General features: G+C 43.5%; 1 protein-coding gene across 6 annotated transcripts in view; it reads right to left on the bottom strand.

Moving 5' to 3' along the window:
- CNOT10 (CCR4-NOT transcription complex subunit 10) overlaps nt 1-25971 on the bottom strand; it is a 72264-nt gene extending 46293 nt beyond the window's left edge. For 5 of the 6 annotated variants that reach the window (XM_050938360.1, XM_050938361.1, XM_050938362.1 and 2 more), the window contains exons 1-8: nt 25868-25938; nt 15239-15461; nt 10643-10737; nt 7992-8153; nt 7436-7586; nt 5861-6006; nt 4894-4980; nt 3995-4078 (exon numbers count right to left, since the gene is read on the bottom strand). In XM_050938360.1, coding sequence (XP_050794317.1) covers nt 3995-4078; nt 4894-4980; nt 5861-6006; nt 7436-7586; nt 7992-8153; nt 10643-10737; nt 15239-15440 — 927 coding nt within the window. In that variant the 5' untranslated portion in view covers nt 15441-15461; nt 25868-25938. Of the gene's footprint in view, nt 1-3994; nt 4079-4893; nt 4981-5860; nt 6007-7435; nt 7587-7991; nt 8154-10642; nt 10738-15238; nt 15462-25867 lie in introns of all 6 variants that reach the window. The other variant, XM_050938365.1, reaches the window with a different exon arrangement.
- Between the last annotated feature and the right edge of the window lie 1870 nt (nt 25972-27841).

Below are 27841 nucleotides of genomic sequence, written 5' to 3'. Positions count from 1 at the left end.
GCCCCTCAAGTCCTCCAGTACCTCCTCTATAGCTCCCATGGCAAGGAGAGACCGTACCCCCTGCAAGAGGATTTGCTCGTGAGAGGGATCCCTGAAGAGGGATGAAGATGGGTGGGGGGGGGGGGCAAAATAAACTGAAGGCGGTATCCAAATTCTACCGTGCGTAAGACCCAACGATCTGAAGCTCGTTGGGTCCACGCAGGGAGGAAAGAGGAGAGGCGGTTGCAAAAGGGAGGGAAAGGATCCTGTTGAACAACTGGTACGTCACCCTCGGGCGCACCTTCAAAAGTTTGGTTTAGGTCCCGCGGGTGGTTTGGCGGGGCCGTGATTCTGACCCCCTTGGGGTCCGGACTGCCGTCTACGATTGCCTCGGCCACGCCTCCTGCCGAAGTCCTGCCACTGTCTAGGCAGGGGGTAAGGGTGCTGAGGCTGGGGCCAGAAGGGTCTGCGCAGAGTCTGCGGTGGCTGCATCCCGAGCAAGCGCATGATCACCCTATTGTCCTTCAGACTCTGCAGCCTAGGGTCAGTCTTTTCCGAAAATAGGCCCTGACCTTCGAAGGGCAAGTCCTGTATCGTATGCTGCAATTCAGGCGGAAGGCCTGACACTTGAAGCCATGATATTCGCCTCATGGTAATTCCTGAAGCCAGAGTTCTGGCCGCGGAGTTGGCTGCGTCTAACGAGGCCCGGAGAGAAGTTCTCACCACCTTCTTTCCTTTCTCCAAAGGGGCCGCAAACTCTTGACGCGAGTCTTGGGGACTAGCTCTGTGAATTTCTCAACCGCCACCCAGGTGTTATAGTTATAGCGGCTAAGCAGGGCTTGTTGGTTTGCCACCCTGAGTTGGAGGCCCCCCGCAGAGTAGATTTTACGTCCCAATAAATCCATGCGCCTAGCCTCCTTTGCTTTTGGGGTAGAGGCTTGCTGGCCATGGTGCTCGCTTTCGTTAACTGATTGGACAACGAGGGAGCAGGGTGTATGTACAGGTACTCGTACCCCTTAGAGGGCACCAGGTACTTCCTCTCAACTCCCCTAGCCGTGGGCAGAATAGATGCTGGAGACTGCCAGATGGTATCAGCCTTCGCTTGGATCGCCCGAATAAATGGTAAGGCCACCCTTGTGGGAGCGTCAGCTGACAAAATATCTACCACTGGGTCCTCTATCTCCGGAACCTCCTCCACCTGGAGGTTCATATTCAGGGCCACCCGTCTCAGGAGGTCTTGATGTGAGCTCAGGTCAATTGGAGGAGGGCCAGAGGAGGATGTCCCCACCACCGCTTCATCTGGAGAAGAGGAAGAGGAAAGGCCAGGGACAATCAGGTCCTCCGTTGTCTCGTGGACTAAGGCGACATCCGGCTCCGGTGGGACCTGAGGATCTGGTGCCCGAATGGGAGTGTCCTCTGTAGCCGCAGGAGGGGGGCGGCTAACAGTAGCCTCCGGCACCTGGTGCTCCAACGGTACGGAGTGTGATGGCACTGGAGGTCCACCTTGGGCTTGGTGATATGCCCAAGGCGTACAGAAGGACCACTTATGAGGTCCTTGGTCTTGAGCCTGGGTCTCTTGGAAGACATGGCTGGGGACATCTAAGTCACGGTCCTGTGCATAGGAAGCATTGTCCACATGGGATGACAGATGCATGGCGAGACGGCCAAGGAGGAGCTGAAAACCCCTGAGAATGGTCTCCATCCCTGGGTAGTCTGTCTGTACGCTGCAGCGGAGAGCGGTACCGGGCGCTGTATCGGTACCAGGAACGAGACCGGGACCTGCAACCGGAACGGTGCCGGGAGGTCGACTGGGATCTTGAAACTCGATGCCAGGAGTGGCTGCGAGAGGTGTGGTGCCGTGAGCTTGATCGGTACCGAGAGTACTGGGCCGGCAAATGGGGTCCTGAATGGTGCCGCGAGTGCGACCGGTACCGAGATGGAGAACGGTACCGGGACCAGGATGGGCGAGAGGATCGAGAACACCGGCGGGACCATGATCGTGATCGGCGCCTCTCAGTGGTGCCAACGGAGGATGGTCTTATTAGGGCAGGCTTGCCTATGGACTGTATATCCCACACCGGCGGTGCTGGGGGTTGAAGCAGCACAGACTCCATCAGTGCAATCAGTTCCCTTGTCGTAGAGAATGTCTCCGGCATGGAGGGAATAGTAAGCTCAACCACGGCGCGTGCTGGGGAGCTTTGAGGCACCGGATTCGACGGCTCTTGAGGGACCGGAATTGACGGTGCTGAAGTTGTCGCTGCCACGGCAGCTGTCGGTGCTGGGTGGTCCAACTTAGGCGGGTGCTCCGACTGCAGCGTGGACACAGAAGCCACAGGAGTCTTATGTTTTTTTACCCACAGGGAGAGGGAGCGGTGCCGAGCAGACATCTGGGACGGCGATGGTTGGTGCTGAGGGGCCTTAGCAGTACCAGTGCGCTCCGGTGCTGAAGATGCACTTCTCCCCGGTGCGGACTGTCCTGCGCTCGGTGCCGATGGTGAAGGAGTAAGAACTGCCTCTATTAGAAGCTGTCTGAGACGACAGTCCCGCTCCTTTTTGGTCCGCGGCTTGAAGGCCTTGCAAATGCGGCACTTATCTGCGAGGTGGGATTCCCAGAGGCACTTAAGGCAGGAGTCATGAGGATCTCCTGTAGGCATCGGTGTGACAGGCTGAGCACGGTTTGAAAGCCGGTGAACCGGGAATGGGCCTCGGCACCGGGTGAGGGGAAGGGGCTAGTCCCTGAACCCCTCTTAACTATATACACTATGTTAAAGAAAATAATAAACGAGAAAAACTATGAGTAGCTAGGGAGGTGGAGATCAGCTAAGCCACGCTCCACTGTTCCAACGACCGACATGGGCGGTAAGAAGGAACCGAGGGGCGGTTGAGTCGGCAGGGGTATATATCCTGCACCATGGCAGTACCACTCCAGGGGCCGCCCAGCCGACCCACCGAGTGTTGCTAGGGTAAAAACCTTCTGACGAACGTGCATGCGGCGCGCGCACACCTAACTGGAATGGATATGAGCAAGCACTCGAAGAAGTGTTTGTTTTAATGCAGCAAAACTTGTTCCTCAGATGTATGGTTAACATTTTTCCTCTTCCTAGAACTCACATAGCTATCAATGACAATTCATCTTAACTTCTAACTAAATGTTTTTGTAACTGCTTAAAAAAAAAAAATTTGAAAAATACAACACACAGATACAAACTGTTCTGTAACATTCTTATTTTCTTCACATGGAAAGAATGCACTAGAATGGTGTCTTCTTCCAGCTCTGCAAAAGTGAGCTATAGTGGACATACTGCCTCCAGCAAAATGAAAGGATCTGAAAAGCTTCAACTGAAGCAAGATTTTAGTATCGCCAAATTATTTCTCTTATTGACCAACTATAGAGTAGTTTAATCCTATCAATGAACAGGAAAACTCATTCTAGGTCAGTGAATAAGCTAGAGATTAGACTTCCATAACTTTTCTAGAGAAATTTACGTTTGGTTGGGAGTTGCTTACTCTTAAGGTTATTATAATCTATGCTTTAGAGTTCATTTATATAGTGCCTCATTTTTTAAACTTTTATATCTTAAATTAATAAAAACCTTAAGCGTGATTTTTCTGAGAACATAAATCAGCCAATCCAAATAATAATTCCAAAATAACGAGTTGCAATTATACAAAAGTAAATTATAAACAAGGCTAATGGTAAAAGTTCTTTTTACACCTCTACCCCGATATAACATGAATTCAGATATAATGCAGTAAAGCAGTGCTGGGGGGAGGGGGGAAGGGGAGGCAGCGCACTCCAGCAGATCAAAGCAAGTTCAATATAATGCAGTTTCACCTATAACGTGGTAAGAGTTTTTGGCTCCCAAGGACAGCGTTATATCAGGGTAGAGGTGTATTTCAGACACTTCCCCTGAGTCTCAAACTTTATAACAGAAATAAAGTTAACAAGTTTAGTTTTAGGACAGAGAATTGACCTAGACTGCAAACAGAATATGCTTAAAAAAAAAAAGCTTACATTTCCAGCTGTATTCATAACAGACTTAATCTCCCTTTTGCATGCTTTTAGAGACTTCATCTGGATATAGGCTCTCACCTTATACTGTTAAATTTAAAAAAATTCATTAGTATAATTTTAAAAATTAACATTTTAAAACACTAGTAAATTATGCAGTTTGATGTAATCTGTAAAATGCAACATGCCCAAGTTTACTACACAATATTGTACTTCTATACATTAAGAAAAACTATTTAAAAAAAAACTGTCTAAAAAATAAAACTACTCTTCAGAACATAAAGACAAAATTCAATTACAGGCTTCTAACAAAATAATTCTTCCAGAACCCTGTAAAATGGATTGTAAAAGAGATTCAGTATGATGGATGAGTAACAAGTTCCAAAACTTAAACTTTAAAAAAAAAAACTCTGCAATACAATTTGTTATTATTGTGATAAGTAACTTCATTAATTGAAAGATCAGAGAAAAAATGCATAAGAAGAAAACTGAAAAATAAATATCAATAGTACTCTGAGGCAGACCCTCAGTTGGTGTAAACTGTCATAATTCCACTATGGTACAAGTTGTCATAGCTCTATTGATTTCAATGGAGATATAACAAACACACACCATTTGAAGTTCTGCCCCTTTGTTCTTTAGTCAGCTTCCCTCACTTATGTAGATCTTACAGAAACGGGAGAAATTAAAATACAGACATTGGGGGCTGGGGCGGGGGGTGTTTTACACAGACAACAGAATTCAGGAGCAGGTGTAGTATTCAAAACTTCTTTGAAACTGATTTTTAAAGATTAACTAGATTCATAGCATGCAATACCTCTTTTTAATAAAGATAAATGAGAACATCATCAATTTAAAATTGCATATAAATATCTAATTCTGGACACCAAAGAGTTTCCTACCTGATGTATCTTAGATTTTGCAGCTTCTATTAAAGCTCCACTTTCAGCTCTATGATTTGATGACTCCTTATTTGTGTTATTACCTATCTGAACACAAATTAAAAGGAGAAAATATGATTTCATCTTTAATCCAGTGTACAGGTTTATTCTTATTAGGTCTGATTTCCCCTCTGATATTAGTGTCCAAAAGAGAAAACTCAGTCATAGCTAATATCATCACATCCTATTTTGGCACTTAGTGAATTCTAAAAAACCACCTAACACATAAGGAAGCCAAGGACATTTTATCTATATATCGTTAGCATCTGAAAACTAGGTTTTCGTGTCAAGTGACTTTCTATTCTCCTTCAGACTCTTCAGTAAAGTTACTGTACACTAAAGATAGACATGGATTAGTTTCCTTTAACATATCAAAGAAGTGTTCTATATTCAGTTAGATTCCTGTCTAACCTCAATCCACTTCTTACTCAAAAAAGGGTACATCTTAATAGCAGAATTTCAGTGTCAACTAAAGCAGATTTCACCCCAACTAGTGACACGTGAACATCTGTCTCATATACTCAAGGACTCCTCTGATACCTCAACAAGCAGAGGCAATTCCTCTCTGACCTACTAGTTACTTCCCTGGCTCAGGGTCAAAGGAACTGCAGTCCAAAGCAACAGCTTCTTGGTTACAGCTCGGAGCTGTCAGCCAGGGAAACAAAGTGGAAATATTTGACCCTAAAGCCTATAACTGTCCCAATAATGCAAAAAAAAAATATATATATATACATGCTACATGCAATTAAACAGAATTACCAAAGTGACCAGCGGCAGTCTAAGATTAAAACCATTCAAACATAGGTTTTTAAAATTTAAACTATTTGAAAAAAGCTATTGATTATTTTTGGATTAGCCCAAAGCATATTGCTATGAATACATCCAAGAGTAGTTGTGTTTTTAATAAGGTCCTCTGAAACATACTCACCTCGTTATTTTTTCCATTTTTGTTATTGTTTCCCTGAAAAATCATTTTTTCCAAAACAGAAAGCAGATGCAAGGCTCTCTCAGCCTGGTAAGTTAGCAGATACAAGTCTACAAGCAGGAAGCACACAGCCTGGGCAAACTTCTCTTCTACATCAGACAAAGAAAGGAGAAAGAAATATTATAGTTTTAACATGTAGCCCCCACCAACACACAACTGTGAAAAACACCCCCACCTTAGCCATAAAGCACTGTCATGAAGTGCTCCAAAAGTAATTTGAATGCACTACATACGCTGATCCTGACAAACAAACCTACAAACATTGAAAATGTTGACCTGTCAACATTAAAGCATATAAAATTGAGAAACATTTCCTCTTAAAAAAATTAATTTTGAAAGTTAGTCTAACTGATAAGCACTGGAGAACCAATCCCCTAAAGGGATCAATGTGGGCAGATCTGTATGGCTACATGGAATCCCATCAAAGTCAGTAGGACTCTACACAAGCCTAAGTATCTCTGCATGGATGTCTTTGAGACTGAACCCTAAGTTCATGTATGATATCATATATATCAGTACGACAGTTCACACACACACACGACAAGAGCAGGCATCAGCAAACCTTAACACTTCAGCAAGGTTTATAAACCTTATCAGACAAGCACAGAACCATTCCACTACACAGAGGGTCACTGTTTACAGTTACGTGGGAATTAATTTTCAAAGGTGGGTGCATACAATTACATACAAGTTATTGCCACAGTTGCCAGCTTTCCCGCAGTAAATAAGCACTCTGACTTTCATAATAAGTCAAAAATCAAGATGCTCCAATTTCAAAACAAGGCCAAAACAAGCCGATCCCTAAGAAACCCCAACACTCTATGTGACTAGATCCCCGCAGTGTGCAGTCTGGGACTGCGGTGGGCCTGCTGTGCACCCCCGACACTCTACCCCCCTTGCCCCTGCTTTCAGGGAGCCGATTAAAAGAGAAGCAACAAGCTACAAGCCATAAACTAGCCAACAAGCAACTCACAAGCCAATTAAGCCAAAAACAAGCCCAATTTCTGTGTTTTTTTCGTGGGTTTGGCACGTCTGGTTATCGCAATTCCTCACAGCTTGTGTGCCCACATAGATTATTTGTGCGCACCCGCACACACAAATATCTAGCTGTATGCCTAACTGCCCATTTGTTCATTCACATGTAAGATTTTGCACGTACAATCGTGGTATTTGCACGCGCTTCTTCGGAAAGAAGTCAACCCCTTAACATCCATTTTATATTCAACATATTATTTTTATGTTCTACTGCTATCTTAAGACATAGCCCCCATGTTTGAATCATGCTACTCTTGATATACACATACAGCACATTTATTTCTAAATCTCAGCTACTGTGTATCTATCAATTGCTAATGTAGATCATTCATACTTATATAATACACACACACACACACGTTAACTTAATCAGAATAATCAATCACCAAGAAGCTTTAGGTCAAGAAACAGTTTAACAGTCTGCAGCCATTAAACCAGAGGGGAACAAAAATAAGAAATAACTTTGCCTTCCTATCTACATACCAAAAGGTTCTATAAACTGGTAAAGCTTCTCTCCAACTGATATTGCTTCAGTGTACTGACGCAGATGATACAGAATAACCGCTTGATTGTAGTAAAGCATGCTGTTTTCGACATCATCTAAGCCATCCATTTCTTCAACAGCTGAATGAACCTACAAAAAAAAAAAAAAAAAAAAAAATTGTTTTATTCAGCTTTCCTATATTCACTGTGGGGGTGGGGGTGAGGGCGGAAGGGGAGGGGTGTCCAATATCTGGAAACAATACTTAAAAGCTATAGACTGATCCATGTATGAAGACAAAGAAAAAAGTTCACCTGTTACTTATAGGCTAATAAACTCATATGTGGTGTTAATGATAAGTATTGATATAAATGACGCATTTACAAAAATAATTAAATTAAAAACAGAAAATAAAAACTACTTTCATAACCAAGAAACTATTCTATCTAATAACTTCACTAATGATCTCCTGTTCCCTCAACCGGTAGAAGGCCCAACCATGATGTAAGAGGAAGATGCTACTTGAATTCAAAAAGCTACTCACTATTCTTCCATTACCTGATTCTTTAGTTGATTAAGTGTTTGTTTCAAGTTGTCGGTTGTAGTCTGGTTACTTTTACAGAACTCTGCAACAGCTGTATTCAAAGTTATTTTGTAGTCATCTTTGTTTATTTCTTGCAAGCAGCTGAGATGTTGCAGACAAGCATCATAATTCTCAGCCTGTAAGCGGGCACACACACATCAACAATATGCATTAGGAAAAAATAAGGTTTAATCAACATGTTAGTAACTCAACATAAAAGCACTCTCTTCCAGTTTATAGAATAAAGTTGTATTTCCACTCTTCACACACGTATAAAGACAACTGTTTCCTGCCAAGCTGAAACACAAAACATAACTAAAGGTGTAACTAAAGATGTGCTGTAATGGGAGACTGATTAATATGGGAAACAAGTCTAAAAATTGAGCACAAGATTCAATGAAATTGAAAGAAATCTGTGAAAGGAGAGTTGAAATGGAAGAATCCTAAAATTATTTGAAAGGGAAATTTCTAATTTATTCGTCCTTGTTTATATTAGCCCTATGGAATCTTGAAACTAAAATCTGTTTTCTTTACTGAATTTTCACAATCCCCTCTTCAGTCATTGGCACACTTTTTTGTTATTGTAGAGTTGCTTATAAAATATTAGGCTGTAACTCTGAGGGGAAAAAACACTGAGGCATCTGAGTGGGGAACATATTAGAAAGTTTTAGCCTATGCAAACAAACATATAAAAAAAATGCAGGTGAAGTTTGAGGTCTACCAACTTTAATAATCCAGCTTTAAATAAACTACTTTACAACTTCTTTGAGGGCATGTGCAACAGGGTTGGTGCATTAAAGCAAATGGTCATCAAGGCCTCAGTTTCTCCTCTGACTTGCACATACACATGTGTTTCGAGTAAGTCTCCACTTGGAGTCTGGTTTATTATGACACAGTAAAACTATCTTTGGCCTCCCAGGTTCAAACAATTCCTTTCTTAGGCAGCAGGGTTTCACAATGGTCAATTGCCCTCTCCCCTGGGTAGCACAAATTTCAGCAGGAGGTGTAGGGGAATGCAATCCCTCCTCCTCCTCCTCCTGTTCCACCCTCAAGTCCTATACAGGAGTGGTAATCATCTCTGGCCTCAAGTGCCTCTCCTCTCTTCATCCAGAAACTAATTCCTATCTAACTTGACAGGCTTGCAGGTTTTTTCCCTATTCTGCCACCATTTGATGCACTCCGAGTCCAACATTGTTCTTTTGGGTCTCTCTGAGCTCTTAGCAAGATATATTACACAAGAAATTACTCTTTTCCCTTCTGCTGATCCTACTACACTGAGCACCTCTGGGCTCCTCTCTCAGCATCCTCCTGTCAGGGAGCTCTGCCAGTAAGGGAAATGACAAAAACGTTTGACAAGGTTACTTATGGGCAACTTAACACTAAGCAATACTGACAAGTGGACATGTAGATGTGGTTCTGTCTTCTTTTGTCACTTCCTTAGGACATGATATGTTAAAAGCCTTCTAGGTACAGAGACATTATATCATGAGTGGATAAGCAAAGTGGGCTGGGTCCATATTAGAACTAATAACAAAGGTAGCAGTAGGTCATTCAAAACTGGTATGAATAATTTTAAATCAGCTCAAAAAATCCTTTCCCACTATCCAAACAGGAAAAAAAGTTAAGGATACCTACGATAGGACAACAGACTGTGGAATCACTTGAGAAATGAGAGGGTGGTAATCAAAATGCCACTAGAGCCTATATTAGGGAAATTTTGTTCACTTTATATAACAATATTGTATAAGCAATATTGGCATATGATCTATAAAACGGAAAAGGAGGATGGATCTCTAAAAGGAGCAATATAACAAATTCAAATGATTGGGATAAACTATATATAGCAGAAGAAAACTGGTTTATGAAATTTCAGGTAGAAAAAAGTAATTACAAAGAAAAACAAAGAAAAGGAAACATACCTCCAATAGCCATAAGCTACAGAATATAAAACATGAATGAAATATGAAGAGGTAAATAGAATTTAAAAGCTTGCAGCCTGAGTCTTTACATTACTAGACATACAAAACAAAAGCTTCCAGGAAGTATAGGAAGAGGTACTGAACACAAGTTACCAAATTACCATGTGTAAGTCATTTATGTGGACATTAAAATGCTGTATAGTGTTCAGGTCACCTTACTACAAAAGGTATATTCAGCAGGACAACCAAAATGATAAAGAAACTTTGCTTTTTAAAAATATTTTGGAGTCTACAAATTGCTAGCTAAAATTATGGAAATTTTTCTTCAGTGAGTGCACACACAGTTGACAGAACTGTCACAAAATAGCTGTATGCTTATTTTACCCAATTCTCACCAATCACATAGCATTGATAGTGACTGAGCTCTGGGAACCAAGAGAAAGACTTGGTTATGTTTCTGGTTGCCCTACATTCAAGAACCCTAAACATAATGTCTTCTCGCATTATATCAGATATCTTAGATTAATCAAAGTGGACATGTCACTATATTACAATGAAGTCTGCTACTAATTTAGATTGAATTTATGTTGTTGATACATTTACTATTACTCTTAAAAGAAAAAAGAAAAGAACAAATTGGTTACCAGGTGATCGTTTAAATAATCAAATAAGTTCAACAGAAAGTTTAAGTTTAAGCCTTTTCTTACATTAAAAGCTTGTAATGCACTACTTGACAGCTCCTTTTCCTGATCAGTAATCCCAGAGGAAGTAACTGCTCCTTCAGGTTTCTCAGTTCCCTGATCTGAAAAATAAACAGAAGAGTATAGAATACGTTAGTTATCATATTTGCAACTAAGGTTAATAAACATAACTCCATTTCTTCCATTACACATTCCATGACTTTCCCTCAAGATCTTCTTACTAATACCCAAAGCACCTTAAACAATGATAGCAACACTGTAAAAAGCTAAATTCAACTCTGAATTGATAGCACAATAACTTGGGAATGAAAATTTCACCCTTGAAAGCTAGAATTCCTCTGCTGAAAATTGGAACAATAACCTTCCCTTGCTAAGTTACTTATAATGTATAGACATCACATCACGACTGATTCATTTTTACAGTGTATCTTAAACTGAGTAACTAAGAGCTGTTGTTAACTCATACATAAAAGGATGCATTTTAGATTTCACTCTTAAAAGTATGGGATTTTTATATTAACAGAAAATAGCTGGCAAAAACCATTACTAGGATATTACTGAAATAAGTTTATCTAGCAGCATTATATTAAAAAGATGCATACTGCATGGATACCACATATATAATCGTGAAACCCACAAAATGATATGAACCACTATGTTTTTTCACCCTTGAAGTGTTTCCTATTTCTTATGTTTTGCTGTTTCAGTTTTACTCTAATTTATTTTTTATTGTCATTTTATTGTGCATGGGGAACTGTATAAATCTACTGTTTTCTTCCTCACACTAGACATTAAAACATTGATCTAATTATCCTTAGTTATCTAACCTTATGCTTTTATCTGTAAATTACACAGTACTATCTATCATAGTGGTCACCAACCCATCCATCGTGATAGACTGGTCGATCCTGGAGCCTCTGCCAGTCAATCGTGATCTCCGGGCCTCTAAAAGTCCAGCGGTGCAGCAGGGGTCTGGCAGGCTGCCTGCCTTTTCTGGCCCCACACCGCTCCCAGAAGCGGCTGGCTGCTGGCACGTCTCTGTGACCTCTGGGTGGGAGACGGAGAGGCGGCTCCACGTGCTGCCCTCACCCCCAGCAGTCCCTACAGCTCCTATTGGCCAGAAACTGGACAATGGGAGCTGCAGGAGCAGCAATTGTGGGCACAGGCAGTATAGGGAGACCCGCTGCCCCCCTCCCACCCATGGACCACAGAGATGTGCCAGCAGCCAGCCATTTTTAGGAGCAGCGTGAGGCTGGGGCAGGCAGGGAGCCTGCCCAAGGCCCACTGCATTGCCAACCAGGAGCTGCCTGTGGTACGTGCCTCCAGCCAGAGCCTGCAACTCACCCCCTGTCCTGCACCCCAACCCTCTTCCCCAGCCTGGAGCCCCCTCCTGAACTCAAACTCCCTCCCAGAGCCCACATCCCTCACTCCTGCACCCCAACCCCCTGTCCCAGGCTCAGCCAATGCACACTCCACAGATGAGCACATTACACTGATTTGTGACAATGCCTGAAGGACTTTGGATCTATAAACCACAAATGACAACAATAAAAGGTAAAACTCATGAAGTGTCCAGTGGATTCTATGAGATTAGATGCAGTATGACCATATGACCCCTGCACCTAAATTCCCTCCCAAAGCTTGCACCCCAAGCTTGCTCACTCCTGCACCCTAACTCCCAGTCCCAGGCTTAGCCCGAAGCCCCATTCCTCAGGGAAGTGGCAGGGTAGATCCTGGGTTGATCTTAAATTCAAAAAGTGATCTTGTGCATGAAAAGGTTGGAGACCACTGATCTATCATTTCATCAATGCCATATCTTAAGCATCTGCCATTGCCCATTCCCATATTATGAGAAAAATAAATAGGCAACAGCAGCTATGGACATCTACACTTCAGAAGTCTTGTTAATGAAAATTATACATTAGGAAATTAAGTGACACTTGGTAAGCCACTTATTGGTTAAGCTTGAAGACAAAAAGATAGCAACACATCTCCTTTCGTACCTGGAAATAAGTTATAATGCACACCAACTCAGGCCTGAAAAAAGTACCTTCAAATTGTTAATATTCCATATTTTCATTAACAATTAACACAAAAAAAGTTACACTAATCTAATGTCAAGATTTTCAGAGCATAAGAACCCGAGCTCCCGAAAGGTACTGAGTAACCTTAATTCACATTGACTTCAACTGGAGTTGGGCTCACTCAGCACTTTGCAGGTGGTGCTCAGCAGTTACTGGAACACATAAGGATTGCTACAGAACTGTACTGTGTTCTACCTATGAGGTAGGAGGATCCCAGAGCCCAGCCTCCAACCCGAGCCCAAAAGTCTACGCTGGAATTAAACAGCCCCACAGCCTGAGCCCGGCCAGCCGTGGATTTTTAATTGCAGCGTAGATGTACCCTTAATGGCTCTGATTCTTCCTTTAGATCTCATGGTTGGACAATGTGGGCAGGGAACTATGCAAAGCTGTGGACCTCCACAACACTAGGGAATAAAAAGAACCAAGTTACCCCAGAGTATTTATGTTACAAAATTACTATCTGCTATACACATGCAGTATAACCATTAACTAGTTTGAAACACATTAAGAGATACCTATTTGAAACTGTGCAAATATTCATCTTTCATTATTAACAGTTCAAAATAGTTAACTATTTCCCCCTCCCTCAAACTCAATGCAAAATTTGCACTCAATATATTTAGTTGAATGACTAGAGTACATACAAAATAGTCAAATACAAAGTTCCTTTCACCCCCCTCCGCTGCTTAACTCAAATAGATTTAGCCAAATACTAAAAAATAAAAAAAAGTTAACCATTGAGCTGAGACCAACTGTTAGAAGTTATAGCCCAGAAAATTCCTCGAAGTGAAACTGACGTGAGGGGGAGAGGGGGAAGTGAATTATTAAACTCCTTAAAGCTAAAACAAGTAAATCCATTCATTCATGCCTGACTATCAGTACACTACATCACAATTTTTGGAAATTTTCACAATCCATTGCTAACTTTGAGCACTCGGCAGCTGGCAATCCAGTGATCTGCCATACACCATCTATCCATTCCCTCGCTGGTCATCTCCTACTATGACTCTCCACCATTCTTTCTATAATAATTTTCTCAAGGTTATTTCTCTCTCTAATGTGACCAAAGTACATAAATCCGTGTCTATTAATTTCTAACATGAGGGTCCACTTCTCTTCAATAATATTTCTAACACAGGTATTTGTCCTTTTTTCCATCCAGGAGATAGATACAGAAGAGCCTTCATCAGCACCCGATGATTCACAGCTATAAATCGCTATGGGAAAAATTAGGATTTTTACAAGTCACACCTTCGTACATTTCGAGATGCCATGTTTTTTCCATACTTCCTTAAGGGAGTTCATAACTGAGAGAACTATGCATAGTCTTCTGATTTCTTTAGAAGAGCCACCTTGGTTGAAAAACCATTACACAGGTGACAGAGTGGTTGAGTAGAATTCCAACATATAAACCACCCAAAACTGGGGCTTTTTATTGTTAGTTCTCATTTTAGACCCAGAAGTAGGTATCTAACAAATGCTTTAGCTGGCCCTACAAATTATTTAATAAATAGGGGATGGAAGGGGGAGGCTTTAAATAACATCAGTACTGTTTCTTACCCACTCTCACAAAATGGAAGCTGCAGACAAATCTTGTCATACCATGTCAATTAAAACACACTTACAGAAATTAAATCCTCTCCTAAAGAAGTTGTTAGTTAATAGAGTAATTATCTATGAAGTAGTTGTCATTACAAATTGATACATTCAACTACCTTCCGCTCGAAAGAGGGCCAACTTGATGGGCACAAAGGCACCTCAGAGATGGGTTCTTTTGTGGAACATTCTGGTAAGTATGAATGTAGCACACCATCCCTCTTTTTCCAATTCTCCAATAAATCATTCCACTCATAACTGGGTAGCCTGGAAGTCTGTGAGCTATACCACCAACATTGATAAGTGACGGAAACTTTCTGATACTTATGTTGATTAAAAAAAAAAAATGGCTATTGGTTTTTTACTTGCTAGCTAGACAGCTATTTAAATTCTCTCTCAAAAGGCTTTCAGTCTCATTCAAAAATTTACCTGCTGGTAAAGAAGCAGATAACTCTTTAAGCTTCACTTTTTGCAATTTATCTTCCGCAGAAGCATTCTGGGAACCTGATCCATTTCTCCTAGTTTTATTGTTTCAGTTCTTTTCTGGAGGAAGTAATATTTTTCTTTTTCAAAGTAGTAACAAAAGCACTACTAAAGACTTAGCTCTTAGACATTTGCCATGTACAGAATACAAGGGGTTCTTAAATGCAGCTGTTAGCATTTCTAAACACCGAGTTTCCTCTGGAATGACGTTAGATGTGGGCTTCCCTGAAGACTCGCCTAGGCAAAACAAACCGAGAACTTGGCAGCCCTTGTGTCAGCTTCTCCCTTCCTTTCCATTGCTGACAATTCAAACTCCAGCCATATTCTTTTAATGGGACTGATGGTACAACTACCCATTCACCTTGGTTTTTATTAAATTTCTCAGTTTCCTCCAAGTCCAAACTATTTGCAATCTCCACTGCTGACAATTGTTTCTTACCAGAATGAGTTTGCATCCACTGCCACATCTCTTCTTTGCTCTGCCAAAAGAAGTCCCCATTGCCCACAATAATAGTAGAAGATCTCTTGTCCCAAACTTGGACCACTCTGTTGACATAGTCCAGCAGCTGTGGCTCATCCTCCAAAGCCAATGGAACCCAACTCTCCAAAACCTTCATACTTCGAGAGTTAACAGAGTCCATCTCCAACAAAACCAGTTATTTCTGTGTATGAAGCAAGTAGAAGAGGTCCTAATCCAGAATCTTTACAAGATTGCTAAATCTTGTCATAATTGGTCCCATGCTGCAGGAGACCCTAAATCCTGCAGCATAGCACAGAAAGCCACCATTCCCTGCAAAGGTTCACCTGATTTGGTAAGAGTCAGTTAACAGTAAATTGAGAAGTGTTAAATTGAAGATACAGAACCTCAGAATGTTGGTGACTCAAATCTGATTGGTGGCTCCATCACGTAAGAGTTCTCTGCGATGCACATTGTCTGCAGTAATTGAGGCTTCCTTAATGTCTTAGAACAAGGGATTGATTGCACCATTGTGGAAAAAAAAAAAAAGCTTATAGCATCAGGACACCATTTCACAGCATGAAAATGTTGGATTATCTGCATTTCCATGGAACCAGGGTTTACACATACAATGCATTCATTTTTCTAATATCAGAACTGAAAAGACTGCTGCGGATAATGACTCTTAATAACAGTTGCTAAGTAGGATAAGCATTCCCACACACTGATTATAGCATCACCTCAAGCAACACACTAGTTAAGGCTGTCCCAGTTTCTATTACAAAATCTTGTTTTCTTAATTTATCTGCAGCAGAATTGGGCACATGTGAGACTCAGTCCAGAAGTAGTGTTTATTCTTCAATTACAGGAAAAACTGGTCAAGCAATTGTTACACCAGTTATCCCAGAAAAGCAACAGTTTCCCAGTTGCTTTAAATACTTTCTATGGAAGGCTGGATCACAGATAACCTACCAGTAAATTTCTGTACAGTTTGTCTTCACTACTAAAACCAGTTAGGATACTTAAATAAAAGTTGAAATTGTGGCGTATTTTAAGGGACAAGCCTCTGTAATCCCGAAATAGTAACAGAGAAAAAGAGCAACTTAGTGTTTTGTACTATGCAGACCATCAAGGGCTTGTCTATACAGCAAGCAAAATGTGCCAGAGGAATGTTATTTGTAAAGCACACTAACATGTTGCAATCTAACTGCGCCAGGCAGATCCAACTGGAGTGTTCTAGCAAGTATACAGTTTGTGTTAACGTCACTGTGTTTGAAGCAGGAACCACAAGGGACAGCTACAGCACAATATGTTAGAACAGTTTACAAATCACACCACTCTTGTGGGCTTTGACAGCCCATGTAGACAAGCCCTAAACAAGAAGTTTAGAGAAGCCTGAGCAAGATTCCTACTGGGAAGAGCTTTATTTTTGAAACAAATAATGTAAAATGTGGAATTTTATTTAATTTGTTTTAAAACATTGTATATATTTTCTGTAACATTTTCTTAAAGTTCTTGAATTCTGGCTCTTCCTTATCCCCTTTGCCCTTCTTACCTTTCTCTATCAAGCACTTTCTAAATCAGGGTAAAAGTTCAGGATACTCCCTGACATACCGTGCCACCATCCACTCCTTTGTAGACATGCGTTTGTTGCCTCAGCTTTCCTTAACTGTCTAGGGCCTGGTCTACACTACACATTTATACCGAATTTAGCAGAGTTAAACCGATTTAACCCTGCACCTGTCCACACAACGAAGCCCTTTATATCGATACAAAGGGCTCTTAAAACCGATTTCTGTACCCCTTCCTGATGAGGGAAGTAGCGCTGAAATCAGTATTGCCATGTCAGATTAGGGTTAGCGTGGCTGCAATTTGACGGTATTGGCCTCCGGGCGGTATCCCACAGTGCACCATTGTGACCGCTCTGGAAAGCCATCTGAAGTCAGATGCACTGGCCAGGTAGACAGGAAAAGTCCCGCGAACTTTTGAATTTCATTTCCTGTTTGGCCAGCATGGAGAGCTCACCAGCACAGGTGACCACGCAGACTTCATTGGCACAAGTAACAATGCAGTCTCCTGAGAATCGAAAAAGAGCTCCAGCATGGACCGCACGGGAGGTACTGGATCTGATCACTGTATGGGGAGAGGATTCCGTGCTAACAGAACTCCGTTCCAAAAGATGAAATGAAAAAACAACATTTGAAAATATTCCCAAGGCCATGATGCAGAAAGGCCACACCAGGGACTCAGTACAGTGCCATGTGAAAGTTAAGGAGCTCAGACAACCCTACCAGAAAACCAAAGAAGCAAACGGAAGGTCCGGGGCAGGGCCGAAAACATGCTGCTTCTACGTTGAGCTGCATGCAATTCTAGTGGAGTCCGCCACCACTACCCCACCCCTGTCCGTGGATTCTGAGGTGGGGGTGGTAATCTCAGCCATGGCTGAGGATTCTGCGGACGGGGAAGATGAGGAGGAGGAAGAGGATGACGAGTTTGCAGAGAGCACACAGCATTCTGTTCTCCCCAACAGCCAGGAGCTTTTTCTCACCCTGACGGAATTACCCTCCCAGCCCTCCCAAGCCACTATCCCACACAATGAAACCATGGAAGGGACCTCTGGTGAGCGTACCTTTGTAAACATAAAACATGGGTTTAAAAGCAAGCGTTTAATGATTAATTTGCCCTGAGGACTTGGGATGCATTCGCAGCCAGTACAGTTACTGGAAAAGTCTGTTAACATGTCTGGGGATGGAGCGGAAATCCCCCAGGGACATCTCCATGAAACTCTCCTGGAGGTACTCCAAAAGGCTTTGCAGAAGGTTTCTGGGCAGGGCAGCTTTATTCCGTCCTCCATGGTAGGACACTTGACCACGCCGTGCCTGTAGCAAGTAATCTGGTATCATTGCATGACAAAGCCTAGCTGCGTATGGTCCCGGTGTTTGCTGGCATTCGAGCAACATCCGTTCTTTATCTCGCTGGGTTATCCTCAGGAGAGTGATATCGTTCATGGTAACCTGGTTGAAATTCAGGAATTTAATTAAGGGGACAGAGATGGCCAAACCTACTGGGCTGTTTGCCTGTTGCTTAAAAGAAATCCTTCCTTGCAGGTAGCCAAGCAGGGGGAAGGTGGGGGGGGGGGGGGGATTGGCGCTGAGCTTTTTCGCATTTGGCTAGCAGGGATCTTCCCTGCTACCAGTCACACGGTGTGGGGGCGGCGATGTTTAGCAGTGATCTTCCACGATACCAGCCACGCGGTAGGGGGAGGGGTAAAGCGATCATCCCAGAGAATTGGATGGGGGTGTGGTTTCTGCTGCTGCATGTTAACAAGAAAGAAGCAGCACTGAATGGGCTTGCTTGCTATTTGGTAAAGGGGGGCACTGGATATACGAAGGCTGCAGAAGCCGAAAGACAATGGCCGCATGCAAGCTGAATTCTGCTGCCCGGACCTGCGTCTGTGCGATCTCTAACACCAGAGCTGCAGGCACTCAATATTAAGATGCAAAATGCGACCTTGTAGTGAAATCACATGCGCTATGTAAGGTGAATAGTGTTGTTCACCGTGAGAGAGTATAAGCATTGTTCTGTATAAGGTATCTTTTTAAATACTTCTCTCCCTTTTTTCCATCCCTAATGCAGCTCCAAATTTTTCAAGCATCTCTACTCCATCCCCAAGGCTAACTCAGATAAGGCGGCAGAAAAAAAAGACGCAAGACGAAATATTCTCGGAAATCATGGAAGTGACCTGCAATGAAAGAGCTCATCTGAATGAGTGGAAGGACGCAGTATCAAATTACAGGAAAGATGCCAGTGAATGTGAGGACAGGAGGGACGCTCAAGATGAGAGGTGGCAGCAGGAAGATCAGAGGTGTAGGCAGGAAGATCAGCAGTGGTGGGATGCAACTCTGGGGCTGCTGCGTGATCAAACTGACATGCTCCGGCGTCTGGTGGAGCTTCAGGAACAGCAGGAGGATCACAGAGTGCCGCTGCAGCCCCTGTATTACCACCCTCACCCTGTTCCACATCCTCCTCACCCAGATGTGTAAGAAAGCGTGGGGGGAGGCTCCGTGCACCCGCCCACTCCACCCCCGTGGACAGCCCAACCAAAAGACTGTCATTATTTTGAAATTTTTTTAGTGGCCTTTTCCTTCCCTCCTAGCCTCCTCCCAAACCACACCCAGGATACCTTGTCAGTTCTCTCCCTCTTTTTATACTGAATTAATAAAGAATACATGGTTTTTAAACGATAGTGACTTTATTTTCTTAAGCAAGCTGTAATCGAAGGGGGGTCGCTTACAGGGAATGAGTCAATCGAGGGGAAACAAACACAGCAATTAGACTGTACCCTGGCCCGTGATGAAACTCGTTTTCAAAGCTTCTCTGATGCGCACCGCTTCCTGGTGTGCTCTTCTAATCGCCCTGGGTCTGGGGATGGAGCGGAAATCCCCCAGGGACATCTCCATGAAACTCTCCTGGAGGTACTCCAAAAGGCTTTGCAGAAGGTTTCTGGGCAGGGCAGCTTTATTCCGTCCTCCATGGTAGGACACTTGACCACGCCGTGCCTGTAGCAAGTAATCTGGTATCATTGCATGACAAAGCCTAGCTGCGTATTTTTTCCAGTTCACCCAGGAAAAAAGGTGCGAAATGGTTGTCTGCTGCTTTCATGGAGGGAGGGATGAGGCTGTACCCAGAACCACCCGTGACAATGTTTTTTGCCCCATCAGGCACTGGGATCTCAACTCAGAATTCCAAGGGGCGGGGGAGACTGCGGGAACTATGGGATAGTTACCCATAGTGCAACACTCTGGAAATCAGCGGCCAGGTGATTTCCCTCAGCCTCCCACCCCGCCATAAAGGTCTCCCCCTTATTCTCACAGAGATTGTGGAGCACACAGCAAGCAGCAATAACAAAGGGGACACTGGTTTGGCTGAGGTCTGAGTGAGTCAGTAATGTGCGACAGTGCACCTTTAAATGGCCAAATGCACATTCTACCACCATTCTGCACTTGCTCAGCCTGTAGTTGAACAACTCCTGACTACTGTCCAGGCTGCCTGTGTATGGCTTCATGAGCCATGGCATCAAGGGGTCGGCTGGGTCCCCCAGGATAACTACAGGCATTTCAACATCCCCAACTGTTATTTTCTGGTCTGGGAAGTAATTCTCTTGCTGCAGCCGTTTAAACAGAGTAGTGTTCCTGAAGACGCGAGCATCATGAACCCTTCCTGGCCATCCCACATGGATGTTGGTGAAACGTCCCTTGTGATCCACCAGTGCTTGCAGCACCACTGAAAAGTACCCCCTGCGGTTTATGTACTGGGTGCCTTGGTGCTCCGGTGCCAAGATAGGGATATGGGTTTCATCTATCACCCCACCACAGTTAGGGAATCCCATTGCAGCAAAGCCACCCACTATGACCTGCACATTTCCCAGAGTCACAACCTTTTGTAGCAGCAGCTAAATGATTGCTTTGGCTACCTGCATCACAGCAGCCACCACAGTAGATTTGCCCACTCCAAATTGATTCCCGACTGACCAGTAGCTGTCTGGTGTTGCAAGCTTTCAGAGGGATATTGCCACTTGCTTCTCAACTGTGAGGGCTGCTCTCATCTTGGTATTCTGGTGTTTCAGGGCAGGGGAAAGCAAGTCACAAAGTTCCATGAAAGTGCCCTTACGCATGCGAAAGTTTTGCAGCCACTGGGAATCGTCCCAAACCTGCAAAACTATGTGGTCCCACCAGTCTGTACTTGTTTCCCAGGCCCAAAATCGGCATTCAATGGCTAGAACCTGCCTCATTACCAGCAGGATCTCCAAAGCGCAGGGGCCCGCAGTTTGCAAGAATTCTGTGTCCATGTCCTCATCACTCATCACCATGCTGCCGCAGCTGCCTCCTCCTCGCCTGATTTTGCAGGTCCTGGTTCGGCATAGACTGCACGAGATTGCGCGAGGTGTTTACAGCATCCATGATTGCTGTTTTGAGCTCAGCAGGGTCCATGCTTGCTGTACTATGGCGTTTGCACAGTTCACCCAGGAAAAAAGGTGCGAAATGGTTGTCTGCTGCTTTCATGGAGGGAGGGATGAGGCTGTACCCAGAACCACCCGTGACAATGTTTTTTGCCCCATCAGGCACTGGGATCTCAACTCAGAATTCCAAGGGGCGGGGGAGACTGCGGGAACTATGGGATAGTTACCCATAGTGCAACACTCTGGAAATCGACACCAGCCTTGATATATGGACGCACACCGCTGAATTAATGTGCTTAGTGTGGCCGCGTGCACTCGATCTTATACAATCTGTTTTAAAAAACCGGTTTCTGTAAAATCGGTATAATCTCATAGTGTAGACATACCCTTGGTATCACACAAAGAGAAGGGTCAATCCTGCATTAGATTGCCTAAGACATTTCAGGTACATGTCACGCACAACGGAGGAAACACTAATATACAATACTGCTACCTGGACATCCAGAGATTTAAAGACACTGAAGACATGAATCTGAGTAATAACCAGCATGCATACTCTCCCTCATACAAGGAAATTGACAGCATCATCACTGATTTTTCTATTGTTTCCCTTATTCGACAAACATCGCTTATATGTTATCTGAGTTAAGTTTCAGACAGTAAATTCTGCAAGCCCCAGCTGTGGCCAGACACTGGCTTTGTGACAACTGCATAGTTCAAATCCAGTGCAATGGAGACAGAGCTGAATGTCATCTGTCTACTGACTCTACCAAAGCACACCATGCTTCACATGCACATTGAACACAAGAGTACATACAAAAGACCCTTGTGGAAGCCCACGAGTGTGCTGTTTAGGTAGATGAACAACTGTGTATTACTATTCCCCAGCACCTCCCACAGAAAAAATAAGGAAGACTCTTAGCAGAGATGGGTTTGGATAGTGTGGAATAAACTATGACAGATGCTAATGTATTTGCTTTAAAAAAAACCAAAAACACCCACTGCCTAAGCATAACATATAACCTTGAAGATCCTTCCAGTACTGAAGTAGAACAGCAAGAATGTCAGACTTGCAGCCTTCAATGAAAGTTCAAATTAATCTATTCAGTGCAGTTTTCTAATAAATCGTGTAAGTATAATTCTCAATGCATAACTTCTGCATTATATTTTTAAAAATGAATATCTTAATTAAAATTGGTACATGAATTCTGTGTGTGGGCATCTTGATTAAAAAAAGACTTAGGACTTTTAGCAGAATGGAAGCTTAATGTCAAAGACTGTAAGCCAAGTCTAACAGCATTTTAATTCTAAGTGACGTTATTGTTCATATCTACAGCTGGCTGAAAAATAGGTTTATCCCCCTGTGGAAAATATCAACAAAACATTTTTCATTCAAGTATTCTGTGGAAAAATTTTGACTTTTTAATGAAAAATCAAAAACCTAAAAGATTCAGTTCAAATTGACATTGCAATGTCTCATACTTTGGAGCTGCAGTTTGTGTACCTTATGTTCCCCTTTTCATAGATTGTAGGACTGGAAGGGTCCTCAAGAGGTCATCAAGTCCAGTCCCCTGCCCTCATGGCAGGACCAAATACTGTCTAGACTATCTCTGATAAAAATTTATCTAACCTAAGTATCTCCAGAGATGGAAATTCCACAACCTCCCTAGGCAATTTATTCCAGTGTTTAACCACCCTGACAGTTAGGAACTTTTTCCTAATGTCCAACCTAAACCTCCCTTGCTGCAGTTTAAGTCCATTGCTTCTTGTTCTATCCTTAGAGGCTAAGACAAACAAGTTTTCTCCCTCCTCCTGATGACACCCTTTAGATACCTGAAAACTGCTATCATGTCCCCTTTCAGTCTTCTCTTTTCCAAACTGAACAAACCCAGTTCTTTCAGCCTTCCTTCATAGGTCATGTTCTCTAGACCTTTAATCATTCTTGTGGAGAAACTGGAGAGGGTCCAGAGAAGAGCAACATCTTTCTTGAAATGCAGTGCCCAAAACTGGACACAATATTCCAGTGGAGCCCAGCCCAATATTCATCTGTGGGCTGGGCTCCATGTCCTATGATGCACCACTTTCTCCATTCTGGGTGAGGGGAGAGGGTACGTTACAAGAGCCTCTGGCCATGGTTCATCATAGGAGATGTAGTCCAGACAGTGAACACAGTCCCTAGAGGAGAATGGGAACATAAGTCACCTGAACTATAACTCCCATGAGGCATTACAGTGCTATTTTGAATAAAAACATTTGTTTCTGAGTATTCGGTTTCTCAAAATAATATTAATATTTTCAAAGTAAAGCAAATACTTTTTCACTAAAAATTTCATTCAGTCAAAACCCCAAATTTCTTTTGAAAAACTGTATCAAGAAAATGTTTTCAACAGTCCTATTCATAACTCACCCCGTTGTGGACAAATATTGCACATGATAGTATGTATGCTATGATAATATGATTGATAACTAACTTGTATTTGATCAATATGATAGAGCAGCATTTTCCTTTCTAGGAAACTCAATTAAGGCAAAAATAAGTCCCTCACTTCAAAAGTTTTTCTTGTAAGTTTTAAGTTCTCCTGTTATTTAAGAGGAGCGTACATCCTTATAAAGATGCACAAAACAACTAGATGCACATGCACAAGGCACAATTTGGTACACATCTATCATCCCTCACACACAAGATTTTGTTTTGTTTTATGTTAGAATGCACACATGCAGTGGAATTCCTCTCTGGACCAGTGCAGTGAGAGAGGCAACTTGCCTTCCCATCCTCAGAGGCTCCTGATAGCCAATTCAGCACTGAATACAGGACAAAGCAATACTCAGAGGATTGTTTTAACTTGTGCTCTTGCTGCTCGGGTTTAATGGACCATTGCAGCACAGAGTCACCAGGGCATAAGAAAACCTTGGCCATTTCCCCCTCCACACTGCCTGAGCCCCATCCTGCCGGGCCGAAGGGACCACACAGCTAGTTGGACTTTGTGGACCATGGGTATTATTTAAGGGGCCTGCCCAGTGCGGCAGCAACAGTCAATCAGCCCTTAATTTTTTGGTGGAGAAAGGAAGAGCCAGGGCACGTGGGGGTTGATTTACTCACTGCAGGGTAGAAATTCATTTTACTAGTATTACTTCATGCAGCATCTTTTTTTTTTTTAAATGGGGATGAAGATGGTCCTTGGTCTCCCATCCAAACTGTGACCAGGACTGAGCCCGCTTAATTTCAGAGGACAAGTCCACGATCAAAGGCCACACTAAACTTTCACAAAGCAATACATTTTTAGTGTCTTCCAACTCCGCACTCCCTAATTTAAGGAATTAAAATCAGATGTTCAATGTTTTTCAGGATTTTTGGGTTTTTTTAGTAAACATTTATTGAAATGCTTCGTAAAACTTTGCGTTAATGTTTCTCTGCATTCCATGGAACCAGCCTGGGGAATTCAGGTCTGTAGGAGACCACTGCATCAAAAACTGTAGACAAATCTTTAAACAGAGGGCAGTGATTCTCAATCAGGGGTACACATATCCTTGGGGGCATGCAGAGGTCTTCTGGGGGTATATCAACTCATCTAGGTATTTGCCTAGATTTACTGCAGACTACATAAAAAGAATTAGCGAAGTCAGCGCAAACTAAAGTTTCATACAATGACTCATTTATATTGCTCTATATACTACATGCTGAAATGTTAGGTACAATATTTATATTCCAATCAATTTATTTCATAATGATATGGTAAAAATGAGAAAGTAAGCAATTTTTAGAGTGCTATGACACAGTTGTATTTTGATGTCTGATTTTGAAAACACGTAGTTTTTAAGTGAGGTGACACTTGGGGTACACAAGACAAATCAGACTCCTGAAAGGGGTACAGTAGGCTGGAAAGGTTGAGCACCATTGCAATAGCCTATGAGCAGCAAAGCCAGTAGTCAGGCAAGTAGAGATGGCGGGGTCATCAAATCCCATTCTTCCAAGCATGGGGTCTGCGCGCCTGGTGCAGGGGGCTCAGAGCGAGCACCTTGCGGGGGAACCTGTCCGCAGGGCGGGATGCAGCATCTCATCGCGGGCTCTGCCGGAGGCAGGACATCCCCGAGACGGGCACCCGTCCCCGGGCCCCGCACCATCACCCCAGCCCCAGTGCCAGACACATACAGCTCCGGGGCAGCGGGGCCTCCCCGACACTGGGCAGCAGGCAACCCGAAGGAACCAGGCAACTGCGGAGCCCCCCAGCGGCCAGAGCCCAGGCGCCCCCCACCCCAGCGTAGGAGCCAAGACGCAGCGTGACCCCAACAGCCGTCCCACCCGCGAGGCCTCCCTCGTGGAGCCCGGAAGCCGGGGCGGGGACTGAGGGGACATCACCCAGCCGCCCCAGCCGGGAACGCGCCTCACGCGCCCAAGCTCTGCCCCGCGACTGAGGGGGCAGCAGCCCAGCAAGGAGAAGGGGCTGCCCGCCCTACTTCGCCCCCCACCGGCGGAAGGACACAACACCACGCCGCGTACTCTCCGTACCGCAGCGAGCTGCTGTGGTTATATCCCTCCGCTAGCCGGGGGACAGGCCCACAGCGGGGCTTTGAAGGGATCCCTGCGCTGGGAGGAGTCAGTCCCCGAACACAGAACCAGAGGCCGGGGTCCGCGGGGCCCTTTTCATACTCACCGCCTGCCTTGTCCGCCGCCATGGTCGCTCCCCTCACGCGAGAACCTGTGCCTGGGCGGCGGGTGAACACCGCCCCTTCGGGAAGGCTAGTCCGCTGGCCCCGCCCCTTCCGCCCGAGGCCCCGCCCTTCGGAGCTACGCGGGCCCCGCCTCGGCGCCTGAGCCGCTTTGGCCGGCCGAGTCGCAGGCCTGACAAGACTCGTGTTCCGGCCGCCTCCTCGCAAACCCCAATTCACCCCAGTGCCCCTTAACTTCTGCCCGCCAAGCCAGCCGGTCAGCCACGCTGTAAAATGTCTGGCGCTGTTGCCTGGTCCGCTCATCCCAACCGGCAGGTGTTGAAATAGAAAACAAGGTCCCGCCCTCTTCGTGTCCATGGAAACGCCTTTGGTCAGCGCAAGCCAGGGATGATTTTCCTTCCCGGCTTGATGTTTTGGTTCCACTCACCTAGTTACAGTCACCCACTACTGAACGTCAGTGTTACGGGAAGAATTGTATTTACTTGCAAGAATCCAATCTGAGAGCCTGTGGGTGCTTGGATGAGTTATTCTAAAACATTCCCTAGACTGCTTTATCTTCCATGGATTATATGACTCTCTATTGATACAGAACTCATCACCATAGTACTTAAAGTACAGAAGGTGGCATTGTGTATGAGTCTTAAATTCCTTTCAAAATTGGTGTTTGAGTCCCATATTAAGCCTGCCAGGTTTCTTCCTATTCCTGGTCTCATCCCTATGATGTCTTGTTTCACACAATTAATTTAAAAGTGTCCGTGGGATTCTCTATGCTGGAGAAAAGAGCCTTTAGAGATGGCATCCAGCTTCTTTGAACACTTATTTTTATATCTTTGTAGTGATGTTTTTTTTTATGACATAAGATCATGTCAGCATCCAAAGTACTATAAGTATTAAAGAGTCATACATATTTAATAATGATCTGGATATAACAAATATGCTATTTTCACTATTCACCTGTGGCAATAACATCTTCAGGGCTAAATCCTCAGCTGATACACATTGGCATAGCTCTGTGGAAGTCCGTGGAGCCCCTGAGGTGATACCTTTTAGATAATTACCATTTTTAGCGTGCAGTCTTCCTCCTTTGTCTAATTCTATAAGCTTTATATATATAATCATGGCTTTTTCTTAACACCGGATTGCTTTTGGGACCAATGCTTTAAAACTGTTTCCATACTTTACTCATCTGCAAACTTAAGTACACTCTTCTGTATTAGTCTGTACTATTTCTTCAGATTTGGTTCTCCAAAATTTTGATACATTTAATTCCTGTTTAATATTGTTGGCTTTTTTTATATTTGCTGCAGTAAGTGTGGGCATAGCTTAATGAATTTCATTTGTTATACCATCGGTATTACTGACTTTGTTACCAGCTGGTCACATTTGTTGTTAAGAGGGACCAGATTGTCTTGAAACATATATCTGTTGCTCCCTCTTGCAGTAAGGTTAAGACCTGAGGGTGAAATCTTATTCCCTAAGGCAAAACTCATTGCCTTGACTAGGGCCTGTGAGCCTCATTCTGTTAGGCCTCTTGATATTTTTTTCCCCAATCTCACTATCAGCAATCTTGGAAAAAATATTTCTGAGAAGTTGTAGACTTAGTATTAGACATTTTTGAGGGCAGCAGGAATTCTTGTAATTTTGTTATTTGAGTTTTAAGTGTAAGTTAATATATTTTGTAAAAGTAATGTTTGCTGATATTTCATGTTTTCTTGGATTTCTCATTTAACTCCACCTCTTACCTCTTCTTTTGACACATGCATGGAGGGGGGGTTATCTTGCAATTCTTACTCATGAGTACTCCTTAAGATCTACACCTTGAAATCAGTGCAGTTGTATGATCAGGCCCTTGGCCAAGTCTACATTAGCTATGTCAGCAAATATTCCTAGTGTAGACACAGCTCAAACTAGCAGAAAAGTGTTTGCCTGTATAGCTTATACTGGTTCAGTAAGTGAAA

Source organism: Gopherus flavomarginatus, chromosome 2 (assembly GCF_025201925.1).
Source record: "Gopherus flavomarginatus isolate rGopFla2 chromosome 2, rGopFla2.mat.asm, whole genome shotgun sequence".
Lineage (NCBI taxonomy): Eukaryota > Metazoa > Chordata > Testudines > Testudinidae > Gopherus > Gopherus flavomarginatus.
This window is presented reverse-complemented; position numbering and strand designations above follow the sequence as displayed.